We start from the raw sequence: 23,173 nt of genomic DNA on the forward strand, positions 1-23,173 counted from the left end.
GGCGTGAGCGAGCGCTGAGAGTGGTGCGCTTCCCCATTGCGCATTGCTTTAATTACTGTGGCGAGAAGCAATTAAAGCAATGTGCAGTGTACTCTCGGGTCCGCAAAGCCAGAAGCCACGAAATGCGCACCACAAATGGTGAGACCCGTCTCAGGGAAACTGCTCGGGTGCGCCTGGCAATAGACAGCGGCTGCTGGCATTCGTACGAGCAAGGAGGGGCGACAGCCTCGTACAAGCTCCCTGCCCAGCCGGCGGGCTGCATGTGTTGGCGCTGCGCGTGGCTCACGCAAACCGCCGCAGCGACACCTCGCTGGTGAGGCCTCGGGCGCGCCTCAGCGAGGCGGGAGCAGGGTCCCGCCCTCGCACCAGCGCTTGCACAGCTTGAGCCACGTGGGGTGGTCGAGCGTGAGGATGTTTTGTTTGCTTGGCGCCTGTGTGTGTGTGTGTGTGGGGGGGGGGGGGTGCGACGGTGCGGGGAGCTCCGTATTCGTGCTCCGACCCAGACGCGGCGGCGGGGACGGGCCCTCGTTAGGGCGAGAGTGAGGGGGAGAAGGCTCGCCTTGGGGCGGCCATCGTCCGTGGGTGGAGCTGCTGGGGCAACGTACGCGCCACCTGTCCACACGGAAGGGCGAGCGTGGAGAGACGGCCGCGGCAGGGCTGGGAGGACGCGGCGGCGGCGGGCGGCGCTTCCCTCGTCGTCGGGGCCAATCTCCATCCACCCGTCCTTGACGAGAAAGGCCTGGGGCGGGCGCACGGAGACGGAGTAGGGGTTGCGGGAGGGTGGGTCGCGGCGGCCGCGCACTCGCAGATGGGCAGCGAGGTGACGGCGAGGTCGGAGGCGCGGAGGTAGGAGGCGGGGCGGGGAGGGGGAGGGAGGGGGAGGCGGGGGGGGTCACGCACCAGGTCGAAGAAGTTTTCGACGGTCTGCGAGAAGGAGTTTGGGTTGAGCAGCATGCGGAAGAGAGGGACGCGCCTGCGGGCAAGGACGGAAGGGGAGGGAAGGGGGTGGGGGGCTGTCTGCAGTCACGTCGCCCATGGGCGACCTCCCGGGGAGACGGGGCGGGCGGCGGGCGGCGGTGGCGGCGGTGGCAGGGAGGCAAGGGATTGGATCGGGGCGGAGGTGTGGCGAGGGTAGGAGGGGGGGGGGGGGGGTCTGGCGCGCCCGTCGGCAGACGCCTTGGCGTGCTCGCGGATGGCCTATCGAGTCCCCGACGCGTCACGGATGAGCCTTGGCCGAGGACCGGCCGCTTGATCCCGAGCGGCCGCCGTCTTGAGCGTGTGCATGCGCGCGGTCTGCGCCTTGCTCTCCGCCCCCTCCTGCAACTCCTTCACGTCGACGTGCTTCGCCTACGCGCGCCAGCCCGTCCCGAGGCCTCGACCCGGCCGCGGCCTCCCCCCCCCCCCCCCCCCCTTCCGCTCGAGCGCAGGCACCGTCTGAACCTCCTCGACAGGCGCTCGCTCCTTGCGCTTCCGCTCCTGCCGTGGCTTGGGCGCCTGCGCCACAAAATCGCCGAGCAGGAAGGTGACGGCGGGGACGTGCGCGTAGATCGCCGCCTCCCCGATGGCTTGCCCAAGTCGCTCCCTGGGGATGGGCGGCGGGCGGGCGGCGGGTGGGCGACAGGTACAGGGACAGGTGGTGTTTTTTGGTGTTGAGCGGAGGCAGGAGCGGGAAAGGTGTGGAGAGAGCTGGGGCAGGAGGAGGGGGAAAGCGGAGCGGCTGGTGGAGGAGGTGGGCGCGGGTGCAGCGGCCACCAGTGGATGCGCGAGCGCTCTCCGTCGACGCTCGCGCCCACCCCGTACTTTTGGCGGAGGTTGCGGATGAAGCCCTCGCTCTTCTTCTCGAGGTTGCCCGCCTGCTCCGCGCCCAGCACCGACACCTGGTGCAGCACCGCCGCGTCGAGCGCTGCGCTGCGCGCATCCGTCTTCGTCTTGCCCCAGATCTCGTTGGTCTGCTTCTGCACCTCGCACAGGCCGCGGCTGTTGGTCTGGGTCAGGTTGGAGCGGTTTTCGTTGAGCTTGTCCAGGGTTCCGCGCAGCTGAGCTCGCACGCCCGCCTTCTCCGCCTCGCTGGGCTCGGAGGAGGGGCCTTCCGCCATCCTTTCGAGAGCGGCTGTGCGCAACGCCACAGTGCGTGAGAAGCCGGGCTCCACCTTCGCGCGCAACCCGGATTGGAGAATTCTTCCCCAGCCGATCCCAGCGAGAATCGGCGAGGGACTGCGAAGGGAGATAGAAAGAGGCAGACGACCAAGGGTTAGGGTGGGCGACGGCTAGCACCACACTCCTCTCCTTAAAATCCCTGTGTGGTGGCGGCGTGCCGTCCTCCCATCCCTCCCTTGGGTTGTCTGTTTTCTTGCTTTATTTCTTCCGATCCCAATCATCTGGCCCGCTGGGTGTGCTTCTTAGCCCCCCGGCCCTGGATGTGCGGCTGATGACTCCAAATGCTCCAAGTTCGTGCGGCTAGGAATCCTAGTCGTGCGGGTGCATAGCAGCTGAGGGAGGGAGGGTGTAGAGGATGTAGAGTGTAGAGCGCTGTAGAGCTGTAGAGATGTAGAGCGCTCTGGAGCGCTGTAGAGCTGTAGAGCTCTACATCCGCCGCGTGACGATGCGGGTGCGTTATAGAGCGATGTAGAGGCGCTCTAACTACAACATGTAGGGGGCGGCCGGCTCTGACCTTTGACCTACCTTGAGAGCTAAGAAACCACGGCGTGGGGCGGGTGAGGGGTGTGGAAAGGCTTAGAAACGGCGGCGTGCCGGGAAATCCTGTTTTCTTAATGCCCGCAACCCACTGTACAACCTGAGGGAGGGTGTAGAGGATGTAGAGTGTCGAGGGGTCCCGTACCATGCGGAATCGACCCTATCCAGTGCTCAAGTGCTCAAGAGCGCTGTAGAGCTGTAGAGATGTAGAGCACTCTGGAGCGCTGTAGAGCTGTAGAGCTCTACATCCGGCGCGGGACGATGTGAGTCCGATGTAGAGCGATGTAGAGCGCGATTTTGCTGTAGAGTTTGTTGTAGAGGCTCTACAGCCAAACCGCGCCGGGAAGGCAGTAACTCAAAGAGGTCGAGCCGCGCTAATGGGGTGTCTCCAAGCTTACTGGAGCTCTGATGGACGGCCCTGACTATCCCTGACACACAGAGAGTCACTCTGACGGCACACAACACCCTATAACTGCGTCATGACCAGCCTGCCATGTCGCCGGTGCCGCATTCGTCGCTGTGCTTCTTTAGCAGGCGGTGGACTGTCGGCTGCGAGGACGGTCGCATTTGCGCGAGGCGAGGCGAGCATTCAGACGCGTTGCATGCGCCATGACTCGCGCCAGCGCGTGCGGGAGCTCCTGGCTGAGCGTTGAGTCCAGGCGAGTTGCGCTGGCCACGATCGCTACGCCGAGCCGAGCTGACGCGCCGAGGCGCCGGCCAGTCGCAGCCGTGAGGCATGCCACAGCAGCAGAGGCACCTGCCACCCATTGGGCGGGCAGACAGAAGGCCAGGGCAGCACTGGCAAGTGCAACGCGCCTCATGTCGGAGAGCGACCGTGCCTCGTTCGCGGCTTATGATGTAGAGTTTGTTGTAGAGATTTCACGTTGAGCACTTGAGCACTGGATAGGGTCGGTTCCGCATGGTACGGGACCCCTCGATCGTCTCGCCCTCCCTCACTGGTGTGTTCATTGGGGGGGGTCATAACAAACACGGTACAGGATCGAGGTGCACGCTGCCGAGGCAGTGTCGTCCCCCCTCTCCCCGACGGCGATGGCGGTGTGACCGATCGAGCTACAAGAGGAGCTTGTTCAGCAGGATCAGGGTGGGCCGAGCAGTTCCTCACTTCCTCAATGGGTGAGCTTCAGACCTCGGGCGGGTCTTCCCTTTCACCCATCGGCTCATGTGGATTCGAACCACGGCCGGGATGGAAGCTTCCTGCTTCCATCTGATTAGATTTCCCCCTTTTCTTCACCTGTGCGAGGGCGGAGAGGGCTCGGACGGGGCGCGTGGCGGGCGAGGGCAGGGGGGTGGGCGCGGGGAGGGGGGAGTGGGGGGGGGGGGGGGGGGGAAGGGGGGGGGAGTGGGCGCGGGGGAGGAGGAGGGGGGCTCAGCCATGCAAAACGCATCGATTTCACGTTGTAGAGCGCCTCTACATCGCTCTACATCGGACTCACATCGTCCCGCGGCGGATGTAGAGCTCTACAGCTCTACAGCGCTCCAGAGCGCTCTACATCTCTACATCTCTACAGCGCTCTACACTCTTCATCCTCTACACCTGAGCAAAGAGCGCGGGCGCAAATGCGGACGCGATTGGAAGCAGGCAGGCAAATAGCAGGATAGCAAGCGAGCGGACCATCTTTGTCCAGGAAAAGAAATTTCTTCTCGGGTTGCGGAGAGAGCTCATGTGACGAGTGTAAAAAGGAGCATTGCCATCTCGAAAAAAAACACCGACACGGTCCACGTATTGCAATACCACGAGATCGCCACAGAGAGTGTATACGTTAATGATCTATTTCGCCGGGGCGGAGTGTGGGCCGAGGCAGGGCACACACAGCGACTGCTTGCGCGGTGTGCATTGAGGGTCGGTCTTGCGGTCGCCGAGGACAGGCGCATGACGCGCATCGGGGTTCGCATAGAAGCCAAGCTTGTTGACGATCGGGGCGAAGAGCTGGCACCCGGGGCAAGCCACAGCGCAGCGCGAAAACACCCCGAGAGGTCCGTCGATGGCAGGAGACGGTGTGTACGGCATGTCCTTCCCCCGGAACCCGATCGGGCAGGCAAACGTCGAGAGGACACGAAAATCACGATCGATCTTGCGCAGGCTTTGGAACCACGCGACAAGCTTCATTTCGACGCAAAAGCAATCGTACTGGTTGATGCCGTCCTTTTCCCACGTTTCGAACACATCAATGCACAGTCCAGCTTGGGCTGACAGGACCATGCATTTCACGCCATGCGCGCGCTCGATGTCCTTCCCGGCCTGCATGAGAGCGTCATGCTGCGGTAGTTTTGTCTCGCCGCCCGAATCGGCGAGAAGGCACACGCGTTGGCCTTTGGTATCCATAGCGAACGAAATGCCGGCCATGAACTTCTGGCTTTTGCCAAGCCCACGTTTGAGGAGCGAGTCAGAGAAGGTTTGTACCAAAGCATCGTTCCAGGGGCAACGCATGTCACCGTAGATGCTCAGACTCACCCCATTCTCACCACCAGTCGCCCGAGATTTGGCGCCCCCGGGGCCGCAAGATAGCAACCGGTATTGCTCGAGCACTTGAGCACTGGATAGGGTCGGTTCCGCATGGTACGGGACCCCTACTTGCTCGGCCAGCTGTATCTCGCCATACCGGTGCTGTTGCAGCTTTTTCTGTGCTTGCCCCACGGAGGAAAGGAAAAATGGCTCCTCCTCCTCCTTCGCTGAAGTTGAAGAGAGAAAAGAGCCGAACACAAAGATTGATTGATTCACAAAGAACAAAACAAAGCGCACGAGGAATGCTGGAAGCAGGAATGATGAAGTGTTGCAAAGGTTGGATTCAAGCAATTCTCAAAATTAGTTGCCAAAGTTGGCAGAACGCGTTTGGGTTTCAGTTGCAGGGGTGTCGAGAAGGGTTGCCGACATATGGATAAGTTGGATAGTCGATCCTTGTGGGTTTAGGAGAGGGCGCGAAGACTGACTAGGAACATGTCCACGCAGTCTTCGCGGGCGCCGAGATCGCGCCACCCCCCCGACCGTGGTGCCGCGGCACCTTGCCCTCCTTCCTGCGCTCGAACCCCGACCTACGTGCAGGCCTTTGCGCGCCAGACGCCGCCGCGCGCAAGGACGCTCTCTCCGCTGCGAGCGCAAAGATGGGCCGCGCGATGGGGCGCGATCCTACCTTAGCTGTTTCGTGCGACATGCGCGGCTGGACCAAGACGGACACCAGCTGCCGCGCATCCCGCAGCTTCGAGCTCGAGTGCGCGCCTCCTCCTCTCCCTCGCAAAACCTGGCGCCGCGCCCAGCCGCGGCCTGCCCCTTGCCCGCAGGTGCGGCGGCATGACTCTGACGATCAAGTACTCACGGGCATTGGTTTCAACCCGGAAAAAAGAATTAACCAAGCTCTAGACTACAGGCGCGGCCTTCCAAAATCCTGCTCGTGCAGGTGGGGACCCTGTCCCCTCCTCCCATCCCTCGCGGTTTGCGGTTTGCGTTTTTTTGGTGGGTCTCTGTTTTCTTTTGTTACAGGCGCGGACTGAATGCGCAACATGTCTCGCCAGTCTTAATACAAGAATAGGTATGGGAGGCGAGCGCGTCCGCTCCTGTGCGTGCAGTGAGGAGACGCTCACATTGCTGTGCACCGTGTAGCGCGGAGACCGAGAGGGGACGGGACACTGCTCACTGGGGACGAGTAAACCAGAACCAGAAGAGGCATGCCAGTGCTGCCCTGGATTCCCGGCGGGTTGGCTGTAGAGCCTCTACAACAAACTCTACAGCAAAATCGCGCTCTACATCGCTCTACAACGCACCGCATCGTCACGCGGCGGATGTAGAGCTCTACAGCTCTACAGCGCTCCAGAGCGCTCTACATCTCTACAGCTCTACAGCGCTCTACACTCTACATCCTCTACAGTCTACACCCCCTCCCTCAGCATAAAGTAGCAGAGGTGCCAGGTCGCACTCGCAGGTCCAGGTCTCGAGGTCCAGGCTCTGGGCCAAGGCGCGGGCGGCGGTGCTCGCCGGCGCTCGCGGCGCTTCGGTGCTCGGGCGCGCTCGCCATCGTGGTCGCTCAGGGCGGGTCGCACCTCTGGGGGGAGGCGGGGGCCCCCGGAGGCACCGTGCGCCGCGCCGCAGTGCGGAAACGGGGCTCCGGCTCTATGAGTCTCTATGAGCACCGACTTCCCGATTAAGTACGGTTAATCAGAGGGCAGATTTGGAGAGATCTCGAGGAGTACATACAGATAGACCCTCCAACCATCAGAAAACTCCGACCTGATCGGTCGTACTGACCGCCGACAGATCACTCCAGACAGCAGACAGGCCGACGTCTGCACGCGGCCGGCCGGGCGAGAGGCTTGACACGATCCGACCCTGCGACCCTGACGCTGCTGCTCTAGCTATCAGCCATGCACTGCTGACTGCTGCCACAATGTGCGACCTGTGCTGGCCCACTTGGCGGCCTTCCCGGTCAGTGGTGAGGCGCAGTTCAGAGCTGTCGATGGCGCGATGCCGCACTGGTCCCACATTGGTGACACGATACCACCAAGTTTGCCGGTCCAAGAGAGAGGCACCGGCGCTGTCCTGAGAAGGTGCATGGTCCCTCTTGACTGCCCATGCGCGCGAGGCTGTGTAGGCATAGCCTCGAGAGTGCCAGCAGCCAATCCGAGGTGACGCGCATTGCGCCAGAAGCGTGCACACGATGGAAGGACACCTTCCTACTGGCCGTACGATCAGGTCGTCACTGAATGCTTGATACTAAGGCCGCGAGCTATGCAGGTGATCAATTGTGCATCATGGCACGGTCAGCTGCGCCGACAGGCTGTCGCAAGGCGTGATAGCATGGCCGCAAGTACGCCGAATTCCCATGAAAACAAGTAAAAAACCGCGAAAAAAAAACAATCCGTCTAAATCGGCGCCTGCGGCGGGCCATGGGACCCCATCTCCCCCCCGCATGGACACCCTCTGGGGCCCCCGCGCCGGCCCAGAGGGTCCAGGTGCGAGGACCGAGAGGAGCGAGGTGGGGAGGATGACCCTGTCCTCCTCCCATCCCTGTCTTTGTTTTCTTTCACTTGCTTTCTGCGGGCGCCGCGCGCACGACGACGGACACTATATAAAACAGTTCGGCTCACTAAATTCCTTCAGTCCCCGGTCGCCCTCACACTGCCTTGCTCGCCTCGTCCTCCGCGTGCGCCGACCCGGCCTGCGCCGCCTCATCCGAAGCGGCCAGCCAGAGGGCGGCGGCGATCACCGCGCCGCCGAGCGCCTCGCTGCTGGTGGGCACCTCCGAGACGAGCAGCGCGGCGAAGAGCACCGACCAGAGCGGCTGCGTCGTGTAGATGAGGTTGGCCTGGCGGCGCACGGATCCGGTGGCGGTGGGCGAGTGCGAGGGGCGCGCGCCCAGGCTGCGAGGGGAGGGCGGAGGGAGCGGGGGCCCGCCTGCGTCGCGCTCATCCCCGAGCTCTGCCCAAAGGACTGCGCCCAGATGGTGTAGGCCACCGTCACGGCGCCGCACCAGGCCGCGGAGGCCGCGAGGGTCGCCTCGGAGGGGGCGGAAAGCGGCGGTGACGCAAGCGGCGGCGACGCAAACGCGGCGGCGGCGTAAGCGGCGGCGACGGGGGCGGGAGGGGGAGGAGCGGGGATGATCGGAGCGCGGGGTGACGGAGGCGCCGGTCGAGCAGTCTAGCAGAAAGCGGCGGGGACGGCAGGGGGCGGCAGGGAAGGCGGGGAGGGCGGTAGGCGGCAAGGCGTCGCGCCTTTGCGCCGTCCCCCATCGTGCCGAGCGCCTCGACGAATCGGGCCACCTACACCCCAGCGCGACCCGGCGTGAAGTGACGCCGTCCGCACTGCGCCGGGCGGTGGCGGCCCGACACAGCGGCGGCCCCGCCTCGATCGCCGGCGGCGAGTTGGGCAGGGCGGTCATGAGCGCGCAGACGGCCAGCGCAGCGTAGACGGTCTCGGCGCCAGCCTTCGCGACGGCCAGCCGCAGCGGAGGCACCGCAGGCGCGAGCGCTGCGCGAGAGGGGCGGAGCGGAGGGCGCGTGTTGGAGGGAGAGGGGGAACGGAGGAGGCAACGAGCGCGAGACAAACGTTTGCGTGCGGTGCGTGCGGCGCACCGGAGAGGCGGAGCACGTGGAGCGAGTAGAGGACGGCGGAGGAGAGGACCAGCACGTCGCCCGGCCCGAATGCTACGGGGATGCGTCACGTGGACGTGTCACGGACGTGTCCTGAGCACCCCGCGGGTCGGCTGGCAGCGCCACCTATCGACAGGCCGCCGCCGCCGCCGCCGTCCGACGCGCTCATGCAGAGGACGCCGACAAAGGCCAACGCGCACGCGGTCCACGTCTTCGCGGAGACGGACCCAAGCCCGCCCTGCGAGAGGGCCTGCAGCAGTGGCACCATCAGCGTGGTGGTCTGCACCAGGAAGGAGCCGCGGTCGGCGGGCACAGTCGCGAGGCCGGAGACCTGCAGCAGGTTGCCGATGAAGAGGTACCCGCCCAGCTCCGCCCCGGCCGCCCAGGCGAAGCGCGGCGGCGGAGTCGGCGCGGGCGAGGCTGGCGCGGCCGGTGGCACGAGAGCAGTGGCGGCGAGCAGCAGCGAGGAGGCGACCACGTATTGGCCGGCGGAGAAGAGGACGGCCGGAAAGGGCACCGGCGAGGCCGCGTTGGCGAGTTTGACGGCAGGCGCGAAGGTACCCCACGCGGCTGGCACAGAGACGAGCACAGCGAGCTGCAAACGATCAACGGAACGGCGGTTGTGGCGGAATTTGGCTTCATCTACGTCGGCGCTGCAGGCTGCTGGGCGAGCGCGGCCGGCCCTCGGCGTGGCAACGAGTGGCCTCGTCGTCGTCGCAGAGGCCGACAGCGCCGCAGGAATCAGCCACATGGGGGGAAAAGAAAGAATTCTAGAGTGTGCATCTAGAGTGGCACGACAAGGGCGCGGACTGGCGCGGACTGGCACACACACCGGCTCACCACCGGAGCCGCCTAAGCGACTCCGTTAAGAACGGCAATGCATTCCGCACCGTGCACAATGCCGCTCTCCCCGCACGCTAGCTCGTTCACCGTCTGCCACGCCACGGCGGTGTGGAGGACGACAGACAAGCGCTGCATCTGCAGCCCGTGCCAGTTCTTGGTGGTCCATGTGACCTCGTCCAGGTGCTGAGCGTGCGAAAGTTTGTTGCTCAGCTGGTTCGCCGCCTCGCTCCCTCAGGGTGCTGCGAACCTGAGGGCGAAGGCGGGGGCGGGGCCGGCGGGAGGCGCGAGAGGAGGGCAGGAGGGTGGCCATCACCCGACCACACGCCCTCTGGCGCAGGGGGCGGCCTCACCTCTGGCCCGAGGGCCCGCGCCGCAGGCGGCGCGCCGCCTGCCTCCGCCGCCACCGTCCCGTCCGCCGCATCTTCGGTGGAGGCAGGAGCCCGCGCCTCGTGCTCGGGGAGGGCGGAGGCATCCGGCGAGAGGAAGGCGTGGAGGTCGTAGGCCGAGCAGTTAGCGAGTTAGAAGAGGATGTGCCCGTGGCAAAGTCGGCGCTTCGAGGGGTCCGAGCAAGAGGAGCAACAGCAGGCGAGAAAGAAGCCCGCGAGCTCCCGCCGGACGCGCTCGACAAAAGCAGGGCTGGCCCGAAGGCGCGCAGCAAACTCGCGGACGCACTCCCTGCGCCCAAACGAGTCGCGGGGATCGCGAAGGGGGAAAGGGTTGCCCCAGGGAGACGAAGCACACTGCGCGCCCAGGTCAAACCCGGACCTGAGTCGCGGGTGGGCGCAGCCCTGGCAGCCGCCGCATCGCATGACGCTCTGCCACTCGCCGCCGCCTCGCGGCCCCGCCCGCCGCATCTCACTCTGGTTCCGCACCCCCGCCGAAGGGCCTCCCGGAGGACAACCACGTCGGCGTCGTCCAGACTGACGCCAAGCGCCTCGCACAGCTCCTCCTCGAGAGAGAGAATGGGCTGGCGAGGAAGCGGGTAGCCAGCGCGGCGGCAGACGTCGCCTCGCAGCAGGTCGCCTCGCGGCTGCCCGCCCCCCTCCTGCTCGCCCCCCTCCTGCTCGCCTCGCTGCTGCTCGCCTCGCTGCTGCTCGCCTCGCGGCGCGCCCGGCGGTCGAGCTGAGGCAGCAGCGCCAGGAGGGGCCTCCAGGTGCTCGCCGCCCCATCGCGGCGGCCGGCCGGCCGAGCTCTGCTGAAGCGTGCACGGGATGCCTTTTGCATCTAGGCGTCGTCCTGCGGAGCGCGGCCCACCGGCCGGTGGCGCGCATGCCGAGCCAGAGTCCTCGCGACCGGTGCCAGCGGCAGCGGTCGCGCACGGCTGTAGCCGCGTAGGAGCCCTGGGTCGGCTACCGTGGCCACTGCCCGAGGCAGCGGCCACCATTGGCAGCTCGCTACGGCGTCTTGTTAGACCCCACCGGCGTTTCTCACCAATTCTCGCAGCGACCTTCATTGTCGCTTCATGCCACCTCTCGTTCTTCCCACTCTCGTCCTCGTTCTCTCTCTCTCCTGCTGTTTCATCCTCTGACTCATCGCTCTCCTCGGCCTCGTTCTGAGACGCCGCTGCCGTCTGCCTTTTTTGTTTGTGTTTGTTTGTTGCTCTCGCTGCTCCTCTCGCTCTCTGCGTAACTCCGCCCTCCTCGCGGCATAATTTGAAGAGTCGTGATTTCTTGTTGGTTAATAAAAATCATAATTTGGCCCCTCGAGTTTATCGAGCGCTCCTCGCGCAAGGACGACTCTTCTGAGGCCAATGCAATCCCATGTTGGCCTGTATATACTTTTCCGGCAAACAAAAAGGAAAACAGAGGGGCCCCAGCACTTTGCGTTTCCGGAAATTTCCAGGGAAAACAGAGGGTGTTTGGTGCTCCATTCTGTTTCTCTCGAGTTTCCCTCGGGAAACTCGCGAGTTTCCCTGACTGACTGAGTCTGAGAGCTGGTCTGGGGCAAAATCTGAGGCGAAACCGAGGAAACCGGCAAAATACCTGGGTATTTTCAGGTATACCCGGGGTTTTCCAGGTATACCCGCAAAATACCCGGTATTTTGCCAATTTTGCTGATTTTGGGACCAAAACAGCCTCAGACTCTCGGCTCAGAGCCGAAAAATGGACGATTTCCACGGAGTTTTCTCGGGAAAATAGAGAGGAAAGAGAGGGTGCTGTAGAGAAAAAAAGGAAAGGAAAACAGACGGGGTGCGAGAGGAAAAGCATATACAGCCTAAATCCCATGACGAGAACGACCAACGCACCGGCCGCCTGGCCGAAAAACGTGGGTTCGAATTCGTAGGAGGCACCCAGAGCAAAATTGAGCCCGCTCAGGTGAGAAAAAATATAAGGGTCAAGCAGGTTTCGAACTGGCGACCTTCCGCTTGCGGAAAGGTATCCAGCAAGAAATCGCTGCGAGTGAGAGGGAGGTCGCTGTTCGAAACCTATATAATCGCATACCGGGGGAATTAGACACACAGATACGCACACACCGACGCCCGAAGTGCCAAGAAGGACGTCATTAGTACGAAACCTCAGAAGGCCATGGGCGCCGAGAGAACATTCCCCCGAGAGGACAAAAAGAAAGACTAACCCGAACCTCCTTCCCTGGTTCCCCCCGCCAAATGTCGCCGTTCTCGGGGCATGCTATCCTGTGTAAGCAGGGCAGGTGGGGGAGGGGGGCACTCCCACGGACGTATGTATCCGTGGTGACTGTCTCTAGCGTCGGAGGCAAGGCAGAAGATACAGTAAGAATATTCAATTTCTGGGGCCAATGCATCATTTCTCCATTGCCGCTCTTAACGGAGTCGCTGGTAGGCGGCTCCGGTGGTGTGCCTGTGATAGTACTAGCACGCGCCAGTTCGCACCTGTGTCGAGCCTGTCTGCTGTGAGAGAGACTTATTTTGTTTAAATTCTTCATTTGCCTCCAAGTCATGTCACCCAACGCGGCCAAAGGATATCCACCTCGAGAACCTCGAGAACCAAGTCATGTCGTTGCTCAGGTTCACTCTCGTTTCGAGCACTTGAACCTCAACGCACAACGGTCGGTGTTGGCACTGGGGTTCCCTTCGGGTATATCGTGACAGCTGACGGCGGGATTACCACTGGTGTTTCGTCCTCCTCGGAGTCGTCTTCCGCCCGGCTTCCTCCCGTTCGGCTCTACGTTCATTACGTTCATCGTGACTCACCCTCCATGCCGTGAACAGGCGCTTTATCCATCCTATATTCTTCTCTCGCTCCTCTGCCCGTGCCTTGGTCTTGTCGTTGTTTCGCACCCATGTCTGTATGGCAAATCGAAGCTGCCTTCCCCACTACCTGTAGTTCCCTCACCTCTCCTGCAAGCTCCCCTCTCTTTCTTTCGGGTATGGAGTCTGTCAGTGCTGTGGCAGCGTGCAGGCAATCACGGGCGCTATTTTGTCGTACTCCTCTTCGGCGAGCGCTCCAAATCTTAGACCCCATTGGCATTGCCTTTAAGGAGGTTGCTCTCCCTCGTCTCAAGGATGTCGCCGTGTCTTTTGATTCAGGCGCCGCCCGTTCGACTTTTGCTGTCGCCCTCGCCGTGTGTTTGTCCACATGGGGGGGAGCGAAGCTTGGCGGTAGCGCTTTGTTTCTTCTTCGCATGTTCTGGGCGGCCCAGCACGCGGATCGACCCCCCCCCCCCCCCCCCAACCCGTAACCGTATGAAGGTATGATCAAAACGGGCTACGGGGGAGGCCGCGCGCGGCGCGGGAGGACCGGTCGCATATTTTGAAAATTCGCACCGCCACAATGTGCACATAAAAAAGTCCACAGATCACCGCCACATCCTCCCTCTACTCTTGCTGCGCCCTATCGCCACCGCCGCCAAAGTGTCGGAAGGCATTCGCTGCGTCGCAACGCCGCCGTCGGGGCCGTCGCCCTCGCCGACGCGCGTCAGGTAGCCGTACTGCCCCACCGCCTCCACGCGCTCCTCGGAGGCCTGCTCGAGGAGGGCGCGACACGCCGCCGCCTCGGAGTCCCTCCTGCAGAGCCGCCCCACGTGCGCCTGCCAGCGCTCGCGCACCGCTTCGTACTCCGCATCGTCGAGCCGCAGCACGCGCCGCATCACCACCCCTCCGGCAGAGACCCAATGCCGGCCCGGCTCCGCGGCGCCCGGCGGCCCGCCAGGCACCAGAGCCCAGAACTTGTCCAGCGGAAGCCCCGTCTGGAAGCACATCGCGTCTGCAGCCTTGTAGGTGCCCGAGCAGTTGTTCCACCGGACCACCTCCCCCTGCTCACCCACCTCCAGCTCGCCAGCGTAGAGCACCGCCTCCTCGCTGGCGAGCATCGGGTGGCCTCCCGCACCGCCAAAGGGAAAACTGACCGGGCTCACTCGCAGGAAGGGCTCTCCGAGCGCCTTGACAAAAGCGTGGCTGCCAACGGACAGCTGCCCGACCGGCTCGCCCAAGTCGCCCGGCTGGTGCAGCCAGCGGCACACGCAACGGACGCGACCCGCCTCCTCCTCCTCCTCCAACAGGGACAGCGCGATGCAGTCTCTCCGCACCGCCGGCGAGACCGCCTACTCGTAATGGAGAACTCATCAGCGATGAGTGGACTCGCCGCTCCTCTCTGGAGGGCTAGACGGCCGCCGCTTCGACCGCCTCGGCGCCCGCATTCTCGGCGCCGCGCCACGCGCCCGTCCACGCCTGTTGGTTAATCACGACTCATTGGCTCAGTAGCTCATGACTCTCCGCACCAGCGCCCGTCCGCGCCTCGAGCAGCCTTGCGCCGCGCCGCACCTGATCACGGCCGGAGGCGTGAAGAGATGCAGCTCACATCCTGCCGAGCAGCCTTGCGCCGCGCCGCACCGGGCTGACGTGGCGTGGAGACAGCGACCCGCCCGCTCGCACTTGCATCTTGAGCCGCGCGAGCTCGGACTGGAGCAGCTTCGCCTGGTGACTTGATGAGTCATGATGAGCCATTTCATCATATCAGTCCCTCCACCGCCCGACTAGAGCGGCTCCGCCTCGGCCGCCTTGCGCGCCTCCGCCTCCTGCTGGCGGTAGAGGATGCCGATGTACTCGCCCGGTGTCGCGCAGGCGGAGACGGAGAGCATCAGCGCAACCTCCGAGCCGTCGCGCCGCCGCCCCGTCACCACGCGAGGCTTGCCGATTATCCGCTTCTCGCCGGTAGTCTCATACCGCCGGACGTACGACCCGTGCAGCGCGGCGTCGTGCCGCTGCATCAGGACCGTCACCGGCCGCCCCTCCAGCTCGCGGCGGGAGGAGTACCCAAACGCGTCGAGCGCGGCCTTGTTGACCGACACGATGGTGTGCGAGCGCATCACGATGACGGGCTCCGCCAGCGTCTGGAGCACCGACTGCACGTCGCGCAAGCCCCGCCACATCCACGCTCTCCGCAGACGCTCGCGCTGAATCCACAGCCAGCCAGACACGAGGACGAGCAGGAGGAGGAGCCAATGCAGCACGTCCGAGGTGAGAGGTGAGTGCGATGGCGATAGCACCGCCGCCGGCCGTCGTACAGGCCAGGGCATGCTGAAAGGGACCTCTGGGCGTCGGGGCGATAGCACCGCCGCGCACCAATATTGCAATAGAGTTGAGGAATCTATTCACATCTGGACTCATAGTACCTCGTTGAGATACGCTGCTTGTCAGCTTCTGCAGGCCCTAGCCAATTCTTGGTGGTTCGACTGGTGATTCCAAGTCACCTCCTCGAGGACTGGGCCCGCGTGCCGCGTGCCCGCGTCAGCCAGGATCTCGCCGACAAAAACCGTATCTGCGATCGGTAGGGCGAGTGTGTGAGAGAGAGAGATTTTTAAAGACCAACAAGAAATCACGACTCTCACAGTGATTTGGGCTCGGCAGCTTGTTAGGCCTCAGCCGAAGCTGGGGCCGGTCCCGTAGCCTCGAGAGAGCCCGCGCCGATGAGTTCGACGCGGTCGGGGGGCCTGCGAAGAGGCCAGCGAGATGGCGATCGCTGTACTTCATGGTGCCCTCGGTGGGGCGGCTGACAAGCCAGAGGTCGATACTCTGGACGACCCATAGGATGCCACGAATGCCTGAAGGAGAGGGAGGCGAGGCCAGAGGCAGGCTCAGCTGCTCTCGGGTGATCCCGCTTTCTTTCCGAATCATCCGCAGGGAGGCAGCATATGAGGCACCAGTCTTCTGCGAAGAGCTCAACAGCTGCGGCCGCGATGGCAGAGTCGGCCGCGGTTCGAGCGAGCAGCTTTTGGCTGCGGGATCGAATCGCGGAAGGCTCATGCCCTCGCGGAGCGCGCGGGTGTGCGAAATGCGACGAAAGACGACAGACGCCTGAGCGCTGTACGCCTGAACTTTTGTCGCCGCAATCGCCACCGCCGCCATCTTGACGAGCAGCGCGAGCGCGCTCGTCGGCGGCCAGCCGTCGCGGGCCGGACCGAGCCCGGCCTCGACCGGCCGCGCCGCCGCAGCAGGCCCGGAGGCCCACATGGCGGCCGACCAGCTGATGAGGACGGTTCTCTTTATTCTCGAGTGTGTGTCCGCCTCACCAGCGCGTGTAGCAGCGGCGGCGCGGCGGTGGCGCCGGCGGCGAGGCTGAGAGTAGCGGCGCGCGAGGCTGAGAGTGGTGCCCCTCCCGGGCTGCAGCTCCGCCCACGAGCCGCCGCCCTCCTTCTTTGTTTCTTTTCTTTCTTCTTAGAACTAATAAAAATATTCGAAGCCTCGCGACAAGCTGCGAAGACCTCACGATGGCCGTACCTACCTACCTATGGCCGTGTGAAGAACGACTGAGATACGCTGCTTGTCAGCTTCTGCAGGCCCTAGCCAATTCTTGGTGGTTCGACTGGTGGTTCCAAGTCACCTCCTCGACGACTGGGCCCGCGTGCCGCGTGCCCGCGTCACGTCGGGTGCCCACAGGACCCAAAAGAAAATAGCTTTCCGCCTCAAAAAGGGACGCACGAGGCAAATCTGATGTTGGAGTGTTCCATTAGGAGCGAGGCCTCTTCCGTTGGGGGACCGAGTACATAGGAAACGAGGGTTCCCCGGTTTGTCACGCGCGAGCACGAGCGTGACACTGCACTTGGCGCCGAGCGCCCGCGGCACAGACCTTGTGCAAGCCGACCCTCGGTGGTCACGCCGGTCCGGACCGATGGCGCTCGGTGTGGAGCAAGCAAGACCCCCCCCCCCCATCGGCGCGCGCTCGCCATTCCAACGGCCGCCAGGAGCACCAAGAGGACTCCTCATGGCTGTGACCAAGTGGGCTTCGACCGGCCTTGGCTGGGGGGGCGGGTTGTCCCGGCTGCGGACACCTTCTGCAGCCCCCTGGGCCCGTGACAGCACCCCAAAACTGCCCCTCGGCGGCATACAGCACTGCCAGCCAGCCTCTTCTTCCTCCTCAAGGGCTGTACTATAGGCCATATTGCGCCGCCTCCTACTGGCAGCCGGGCGGGCGCGCGCCGCGGGCGCCTCGGCGCGCGCACGGCTCGCAAAGTTCGAACGAGTACTGCCGCCCGGCCGCCTCAAGGCTGCCGGACGGCAGTACTCGCCTCGCAAGGCGCGCACCGGCTGCTCTGGCTGCTGCGCCGGCGGCCGCTGCGCTGGCCGCTGCTGCGCCGGCTGGCGGGCGGTACGGCCGCCGGCGGCCGCTGCACCCGCGCCTTCCCTCGCGGGCGCCGGCGCGCCGCGCGCGCCCAACTCTGCTGGTACACGGCACGCGTCGTCACCGTCAGCCGCGGAGAACAGGCGGTGCAGCGCGCGAAGCGCGCGCGATCTCGTACTTTCAAGGCTGGATCCGGCCATTGCAAGGGTATACCTTTGAGAATCCCCAGCGTCCCTCCCTCCTAGTCACAATCTCAATATCTCGACTCTCCAACACGAAGTGCTGCGATCGGGGGTGGCCCATTTCTGTTTTCTTTTCTTTTTTTGGGTCCTCTGGGCACCCTAGCGTCAGCCAGGATCTCGCCGACAAAAAGAGAATCCTTCTTCTTCCTTCTTCCTTCTTCTTCTTCTTCTTCTTCTTCTTCTTCTTCTTCTTCTTCTTCTTCTTCTTCTCAACCCTGCTCCTTCTTTTCTTAGCAGAAAATAAAAAATATATTCGACGCCTCGCTGCGAAGACCTGACAAGGCCGAGGAATGTTGGCCGGAGCGCTCTTGACCGTGGGCATCGCCCCCCTTTCGGGAACCTCGCGATGGACTGCTGCCCGCACCTCCTCATTGCGCGGCATTCGGATGGATGAGGCCGCTGCGAAAGCGGCCTGGCTGGCTCGGCTCGACACGCCGTCGTGGGGCACAACCTCGGAGCCCCCTACGGCCATGACAGCCGCAGCCGCCGCGTCGGCTGGTGTCATTACCCGGGGCGTCATTACCCCGACCGCTCCGATCAAGGAGAGTGCGCCAGGACTGCCTCCGGGCAGGGCCGGTGCTTCCTGCCGCGGCTACTTTGAGCAGGCGATGGCGCGGGACGGGATCATGCAGGACGTCGAAGTCTCCAACCCATCCAAGGCCGCTATGCGGCGGCAAAAGGGGCGCGCCATCATCACACCAACCGCCCCCATCAAGGAGTCCGCGCCGGGCCTCGCTCCGGGCCGGCCGGGGGCCTCCGCTCGCGGATACCTAGCGGAGTCGATGGCCAACGACGGCATCATGCAAATATACGGCTGACCGTTCGGGCTGCTCTCCTCGGCTCCTCACACACACAGGTCAGCTTTGAGCGCACACCTCGTGCACGATGGGCCTGGGGGGGTTCACCGTGGTGCCGTTCCGATGCAAATACCGTAATCAATCTACCGCAGATCTACCGCTGAATCATCATGCGGCCATGCGCAAAAAACGGAAGCACCCCGCCCGGCGGGCTCCATGTTTGCCAGTCGTTGGCTCGAGGGGTCGTTGGCTTGACTCCGGCCGCTACGCCTTGACAGCGGGATGAATTCATCCCGCTGTCACCATGAAATCGAACGTGTTAGCTGTAGTGATAGAGCGTCCGAGAAGCGAGCGAGATTGTTTTTTTGCGACTGGAAGTATGTTCGGCCCGGAGGGCCGGGTAGGAGGGGTCTAGGTTACCTCTACCTCTGAGGGCCTGCGGCCCTCTTACCTTTACCTCTGGGCAGCCGTGGGCCCTTTACCTCTACACATGTACCTCTGAGCAACGTTAGGCCCGTGATTTCATTTATACACACTCTGTGCGCGTGGTAAACACTTGTTTGCCGAGTTGGCAGCGTGAACCACGATACCGCCCCCAGGTCGGCGTAGACCGCGCGCGCCGCGCAGCGCGCTCCGTGTGTGTTTGCAGACCGCATACATGGACATCTCTACGCAACATCGGAAGATCCTTTTGGACTGTAGATCGTAGATGCCTTTTAGAGATCTCTTAAGTGGCAAATCTCCTGCCAAGAGCAGCAGTAGATTGAAGAACTGGTGGAGGCAAATCTTCTCCGGTGTAGATGCTCGAGAGGAGTCTGAGATCTCGAGTTGGTGCGTGCAGTCGCTTGAGATCTTGCGACAGAGGTGGAGATTTTCTGACTTCGCGCCAAAGGCGCCTAGAGATCGTGTGGGCCGACTGGAGATTGCAAAATGGCGCGAAAAGAGGGTGGAGATCCTTTTGCATTGTGAATGAATCCATAGCGCATCTCCTTGAAGGTTTGAGCCCCCCTCCTCCCCCGGGCCCCCGAATCGAGATTGGGGATTGGAGATTGGAGATGGAGATCGGAGATCTGACTGAATCCGGCCTAAGATGACGACGTTGGAGATTGGAGATTGAAGATGGAGATCGGAGATCTGACTGGATCCGGCCTAAGATGTAGCGACGCTGGAGATTGGAGAGTACTGGAGAGATGGAGATCGGAGAGCTCCCCAAGTCCCTAGTGGTGTCTCATCGTTTTTTGTTTTATTTTAGATAAAGGTTCTGTGCGCGGACGGCCCGGGGTGCGGGGAGCCTCCGGCGCCATTTTAATCTGCGCTCCTCTTCATGGCCTGCGGCGCCTGGCTTGAGCTTGAGCACTTGAGCACTGGATAGGGTCGATTCCGCATGGTACGGGACCCCTCGATCGTCTCGCCCTCCCTCACTGGTGTGTTCATTGGGGGGGGTCATAACAAACACGGTGCAGGATCTAGGTGCACGCTGCCGAGGCAGTGTCGTCCCCCCTCTCCCCGTCGGCGATGGAGGCTTGAGCTTGGAAGTGTAAACGAGTCCGCGCACAGACCACAGGAAAAAACAAAAATCTATAAAACATCTATCAACGCCGCTGGGGTTGGGTGGGCTCCGATCTCCCCATCTCCAATACTCTCTAATCCACAGCGTCGTCATCTTAGGCCGGGGATCCAGTCAGATCTCCGATCTCCATCTTCAATCTCCAATCTCCAACGTCGTCATCTTAGGCCGGATTCAGTCAGATCTCCGATCTCCATCTCCAATCTCCAATCTCCAATCTCGATTCGGGGACCCGGGGGAGGAGGGGGGCTCAAACCTTCAAGGAGATGCGCTATGGATTCATTCACACTGACCATCTCTCATCTCCAATCTCCAATCTTCTACTTGGCCACTGTCGCCGCCGGCAGCAATCTACGACCTCCATTTTCAATCTTCGATCTCACATCTGGGGCGGATGGCTGGGCGCTAGGATCTACAATCTGCATTCTCCATCTCCTATCTCCACATTTTGGCCCGTGTTGCTGCTCAGCGATCTGCAATCCACAATCTCAATCTTCGATCTTTAGTCTTGAATGGGGAACCGGACTGGAGGGATCTACTGGCGAGACTTGGGCGTGTCCGTGTGAGAGATCCGCTAGGATCTCCAGTCTTAATCTACTATCTCTACCCCAACGATCTACTGGTCTTGCGTAGAGATGTCCATTACTCGCAGACCGCCCTGGCGGACTCGTTTACACTTCCAAGCTCAAGCCAGGCGCCGCAGGCCATGAAGAGGAGCGCAGATTAAAATGGCGCCGCAGGCTCCCCGGGCCGTCCGCGCACAGAACCTTTACCTAGAAACAAACCAAAAACGTTGAGACACCACGGGCTGGGGGGGGCTCCGATCTCCATCTCTCCAGTACTCTCCAATCTCCAGCGTCGCTACATCTTAGGCCGGATCCAGTCAGATCTCCGATCTCCATCTTCAATCTCCAATCTCCAACGTCGTCATCTTAGGCCGAAGTTCAGTCAGATCTCCGATCTCCATCTCCAATCTCCCAATCTCCAATCTCGATTCGGGGGCCCGGGGGAGGAGGGGGGCTCAAACCTTCAAGGAGATGCGCTATGGACTCATTCACAATGCAAAAGGATCTCCACCCTCTTTTCGCGCCATTTTGCAATCTCCAGTCGGCCCACACGATCTCTAGGCGCCTTTGGCGCGAAGTCAGAATCTCCACCTCTGTCGCAAGATCTCAAGCGACTGCACGCACCAACTCGACATCTCAGACTCCTCTCGAAATAAATAAATAAAAACGGACACCTCTACTGTGAGATGGGTAAAAAGGAACAGGTCCCCGCCCGTGCGATCTTTGTGCAGGGTTCTTTGTGGGTCTGGTCGGCGACTAGCCGGGGGGTCGTCCTCCCGATGGGGGACTAGCACTAGCCGTCTTCCACATGGTCCCTCGGGTTCCTGCTGCTCCTAATCTCTTCGTACATCCTCCTGCTGATCTCCGCAAAGTCCTGCTCCCTCCCTCGTCTCGCCCTGCGCGTTTGCTCCGCCTCCCCGTCGTCTGCCCTGCGTCGTCTGGCGATTGGTCCTCCATAGTCGGTCGAGGCCGCCCCTCGTGCCTCTTCCCAACGTTCCCTCGGCGGCCGATGCCGTCTGCTCCGGCTCCCCCGTCCCCGGGTCTGCCCTGCTCTCGAGTCTCGTCTGCGCTAGCTTCTGTTTTGTCATCACCGGTGTCCGTCCTCTTCTTTCTCCTCTTCTTGTACGTACTTTTAGCTTACTGGGAGAAAAGGGAGAGGCAGGCGCGATTTCTAGGCCCTTGGATGCTTTGTACATCGCGTCGATTCCTTTTCGCGTGAGCACCACCCTGAAGCCCGCCCAGCTGAACCGCTCCCTAAGTCGAAGGAGCATTATCAGTCTCACCCACTTCACGCGCTGCCCACTGTGCACTGTCTCCGCTCCCTCCCGCTTGAGCCGCCGTCGCGGCCCTCGTTCGTCCCACAGGCTGTTGGCCCGTCCCTGCGTTGCCTCCATTATCCCTCCTCCTCCGCGACTCCCTCAAGGCTGGCCGGGCCTCCTTCCACCCAGCGAAGAGCTTCCTCAGCCACTCGATGTGTTCCTCTCTCTTCATTATGCGCGCCGTAGCCTCATCATTGAGCTGGATCCACCTCTGCACCGCTCCCGTCGCCGCCTCGGCCACGACTTGCAAGTTCCTCGTGACCCCGGCGCCAAGGTCCCTCCGGCTCTTCTCCGAGAGGTCATCTACCAGTGCTGGCAACACCTCCCCGACTGCAGGGGCTAGCGCATCGTACCCGTCCTCATCCAGCACCCTATAGCGTGAGCCCTTCAGCGCAGCGACATGCGCTATCCTCAGCGTCTTCAGCGTATCCTTGGAGTCGGGTGCCGCCTGGGCCACTTTGCTGATCGCCGTGCCCGTCTGCGCTCGCGCTACTCTGAGGAACCACCTGGCCCCTCTCGAGCATCTACACCGGAGAAGATTTGCCTCCACCAGTTCTTCAATCTACTGCGCTGCTCTTGCGTCTTGGCAGGAGATTTGCCACGTTTGAGATATCTCTAATGTCTAAAAGTCTAAAAAGGCATCTACGCGATCTACTACACACTACAGTCCAAGGATCTTCCGATGTTGGGTAGAGATGTCCATGTATGAGAGAAAAAATGTTCCTGTTACGAAAAAGGGAGCTACCCGGGTACCAGCTTTTCGGTTTCGCCTTTCGGCGACACTAGGCTCTAGGGCGCTCGGGCCTGATCCCGCACATTACATCTCCACTCTCATCTCCTCTCCTATGACTCCGTGTCCCCTCACACCAAGATCGTGCAGGGCGGGGACACATGTCCCTAAATCCCATCTCGTCTCAGAGTTTGACCGTTTTATTTATTTATTTATTCTCCTTGACACGACTCTCCGCGACCGAGGAAACGTTGGGAAGAGGCACGAGGAGGGCGGCGACCTCGACCGACTATGGAGGACCCGTCACCAGACGAAGCAGGGCAGACGACGGGGAGGCGGAGCAGACGCGCAGGGCGAGACGAGGGAGGGAGCAGGATGTTGCTGAGATCAGCAGGAGGATGTACGACGAGATTAGGAGCAGCAGGGACCCGAGGGACCATGTGGAAGACGGCTAGTGCTAGTCCCCCATCGGGAGGACGACCCCGGCTAGTCGCCGACCACACCCACAAAGAACCCTGCACAAAGACCGCAGGGCGGGGACCTGTTCCTTTTTACCCATCTCCTAGTAAGAGGTGTCCGTTTTATTTATTTATTCTCCGCGACCGACCTTGGGCTAGCTAGAGGACTCAACTTTGGATGCGTCCCCTCGTGGCGGGAACACACGAGGTCCGCGGGGAGGACGGGACTCGGGAACACGTCGCTCTCGCCTCTCGCGGGGGCTCGCGGCTCGGCTGACTCCGGGGGCTCGGCTCGCCCGCGGCTCGTCGCACGTCGGGCTCGG

The 23,173-nt window shown here is 62.5% G+C and overlaps 5 protein-coding genes across 5 annotated transcripts; 1 reads left to right on the plus strand and 4 right to left on the minus strand.

The window, feature by feature from the left end:
- Nucleotides 1-59: 59 nt before the first annotated feature.
- Nucleotides 60-2,129, minus strand: EMIHUDRAFT_355518 (hypothetical protein). The gene is made up of 8 exons (XM_005771135.1): nucleotides 1,753-2,129; nucleotides 1,432-1,582; nucleotides 1,267-1,347; nucleotides 1,163-1,197; nucleotides 901-973; nucleotides 691-739; nucleotides 560-612; nucleotides 60-431 (listed from the first exon to the last, which is right to left on the minus strand). Exons 1-8 carry the CDS (start codon nucleotides 2,094-2,096, stop codon nucleotides 333-335), a joined length of 885 nt encoding a protein of 294 aa, XP_005771192.1. The 5' UTR covers nucleotides 2,097-2,129; the 3' UTR covers nucleotides 60-332.
- Nucleotides 2,130-7,817: 5,688 nt separating this feature from the next.
- On the minus strand, nucleotides 7,818-9,544 carry EMIHUDRAFT_209322 (hypothetical protein; the record flags this gene model as incomplete). Its single annotated transcript, XM_005771136.1, has 4 exons — nucleotides 7,818-8,009; nucleotides 8,481-8,671; nucleotides 8,776-8,847; nucleotides 8,920-9,544. 4 exons carry the CDS (start codon nucleotides 9,542-9,544, stop codon nucleotides 7,818-7,820), a joined length of 1,080 nt encoding a protein of 359 aa, XP_005771193.1.
- A 5,042-nt stretch (nucleotides 9,545-14,586) lies between these two features.
- Nucleotides 14,587-15,129, minus strand: EMIHUDRAFT_209325 (hypothetical protein; the record flags this gene model as incomplete). Its single annotated transcript, XM_005771137.1, has 1 exon — nucleotides 14,587-15,129. One exon carries the CDS (start codon nucleotides 15,127-15,129, stop codon nucleotides 14,587-14,589), a length of 543 nt encoding a protein of 180 aa, XP_005771194.1.
- A 335-nt stretch (nucleotides 15,130-15,464) lies between these two features.
- On the minus strand, nucleotides 15,465-16,063 carry EMIHUDRAFT_209326 (hypothetical protein; the record flags this gene model as incomplete). The annotated part of the gene is made up of 3 exons (XM_005771138.1): nucleotides 15,465-15,543; nucleotides 15,579-15,654; nucleotides 15,754-16,063. 3 exons carry the CDS (start codon nucleotides 16,061-16,063, stop codon nucleotides 15,465-15,467), a joined length of 465 nt encoding a protein of 154 aa, XP_005771195.1.
- A 1,632-nt stretch (nucleotides 16,064-17,695) lies between these two features.
- EMIHUDRAFT_436135 (hypothetical protein) lies at nucleotides 17,696-18,662 on the plus strand. Its single transcript, XM_005771139.1, has one exon. The coding sequence runs from the start codon at nucleotides 17,704-17,706 to the stop codon at nucleotides 18,229-18,231; it is 528 nt and encodes a 175-aa protein (XP_005771196.1). The 5' UTR covers nucleotides 17,696-17,703; the 3' UTR covers nucleotides 18,232-18,662.
- Nucleotides 18,663-23,173: the final 4,511 nt, after the last annotated feature.

The sequence above is a fragment of the Emiliania huxleyi genome (genome assembly GCF_000372725.1).
Source record: "Emiliania huxleyi CCMP1516 unplaced genomic scaffold EMIHUscaffold_39, whole genome shotgun sequence".
In the NCBI taxonomy this organism is placed as follows: Eukaryota; Haptophyta; order Isochrysidales; family Noelaerhabdaceae; genus Emiliania; species Emiliania huxleyi.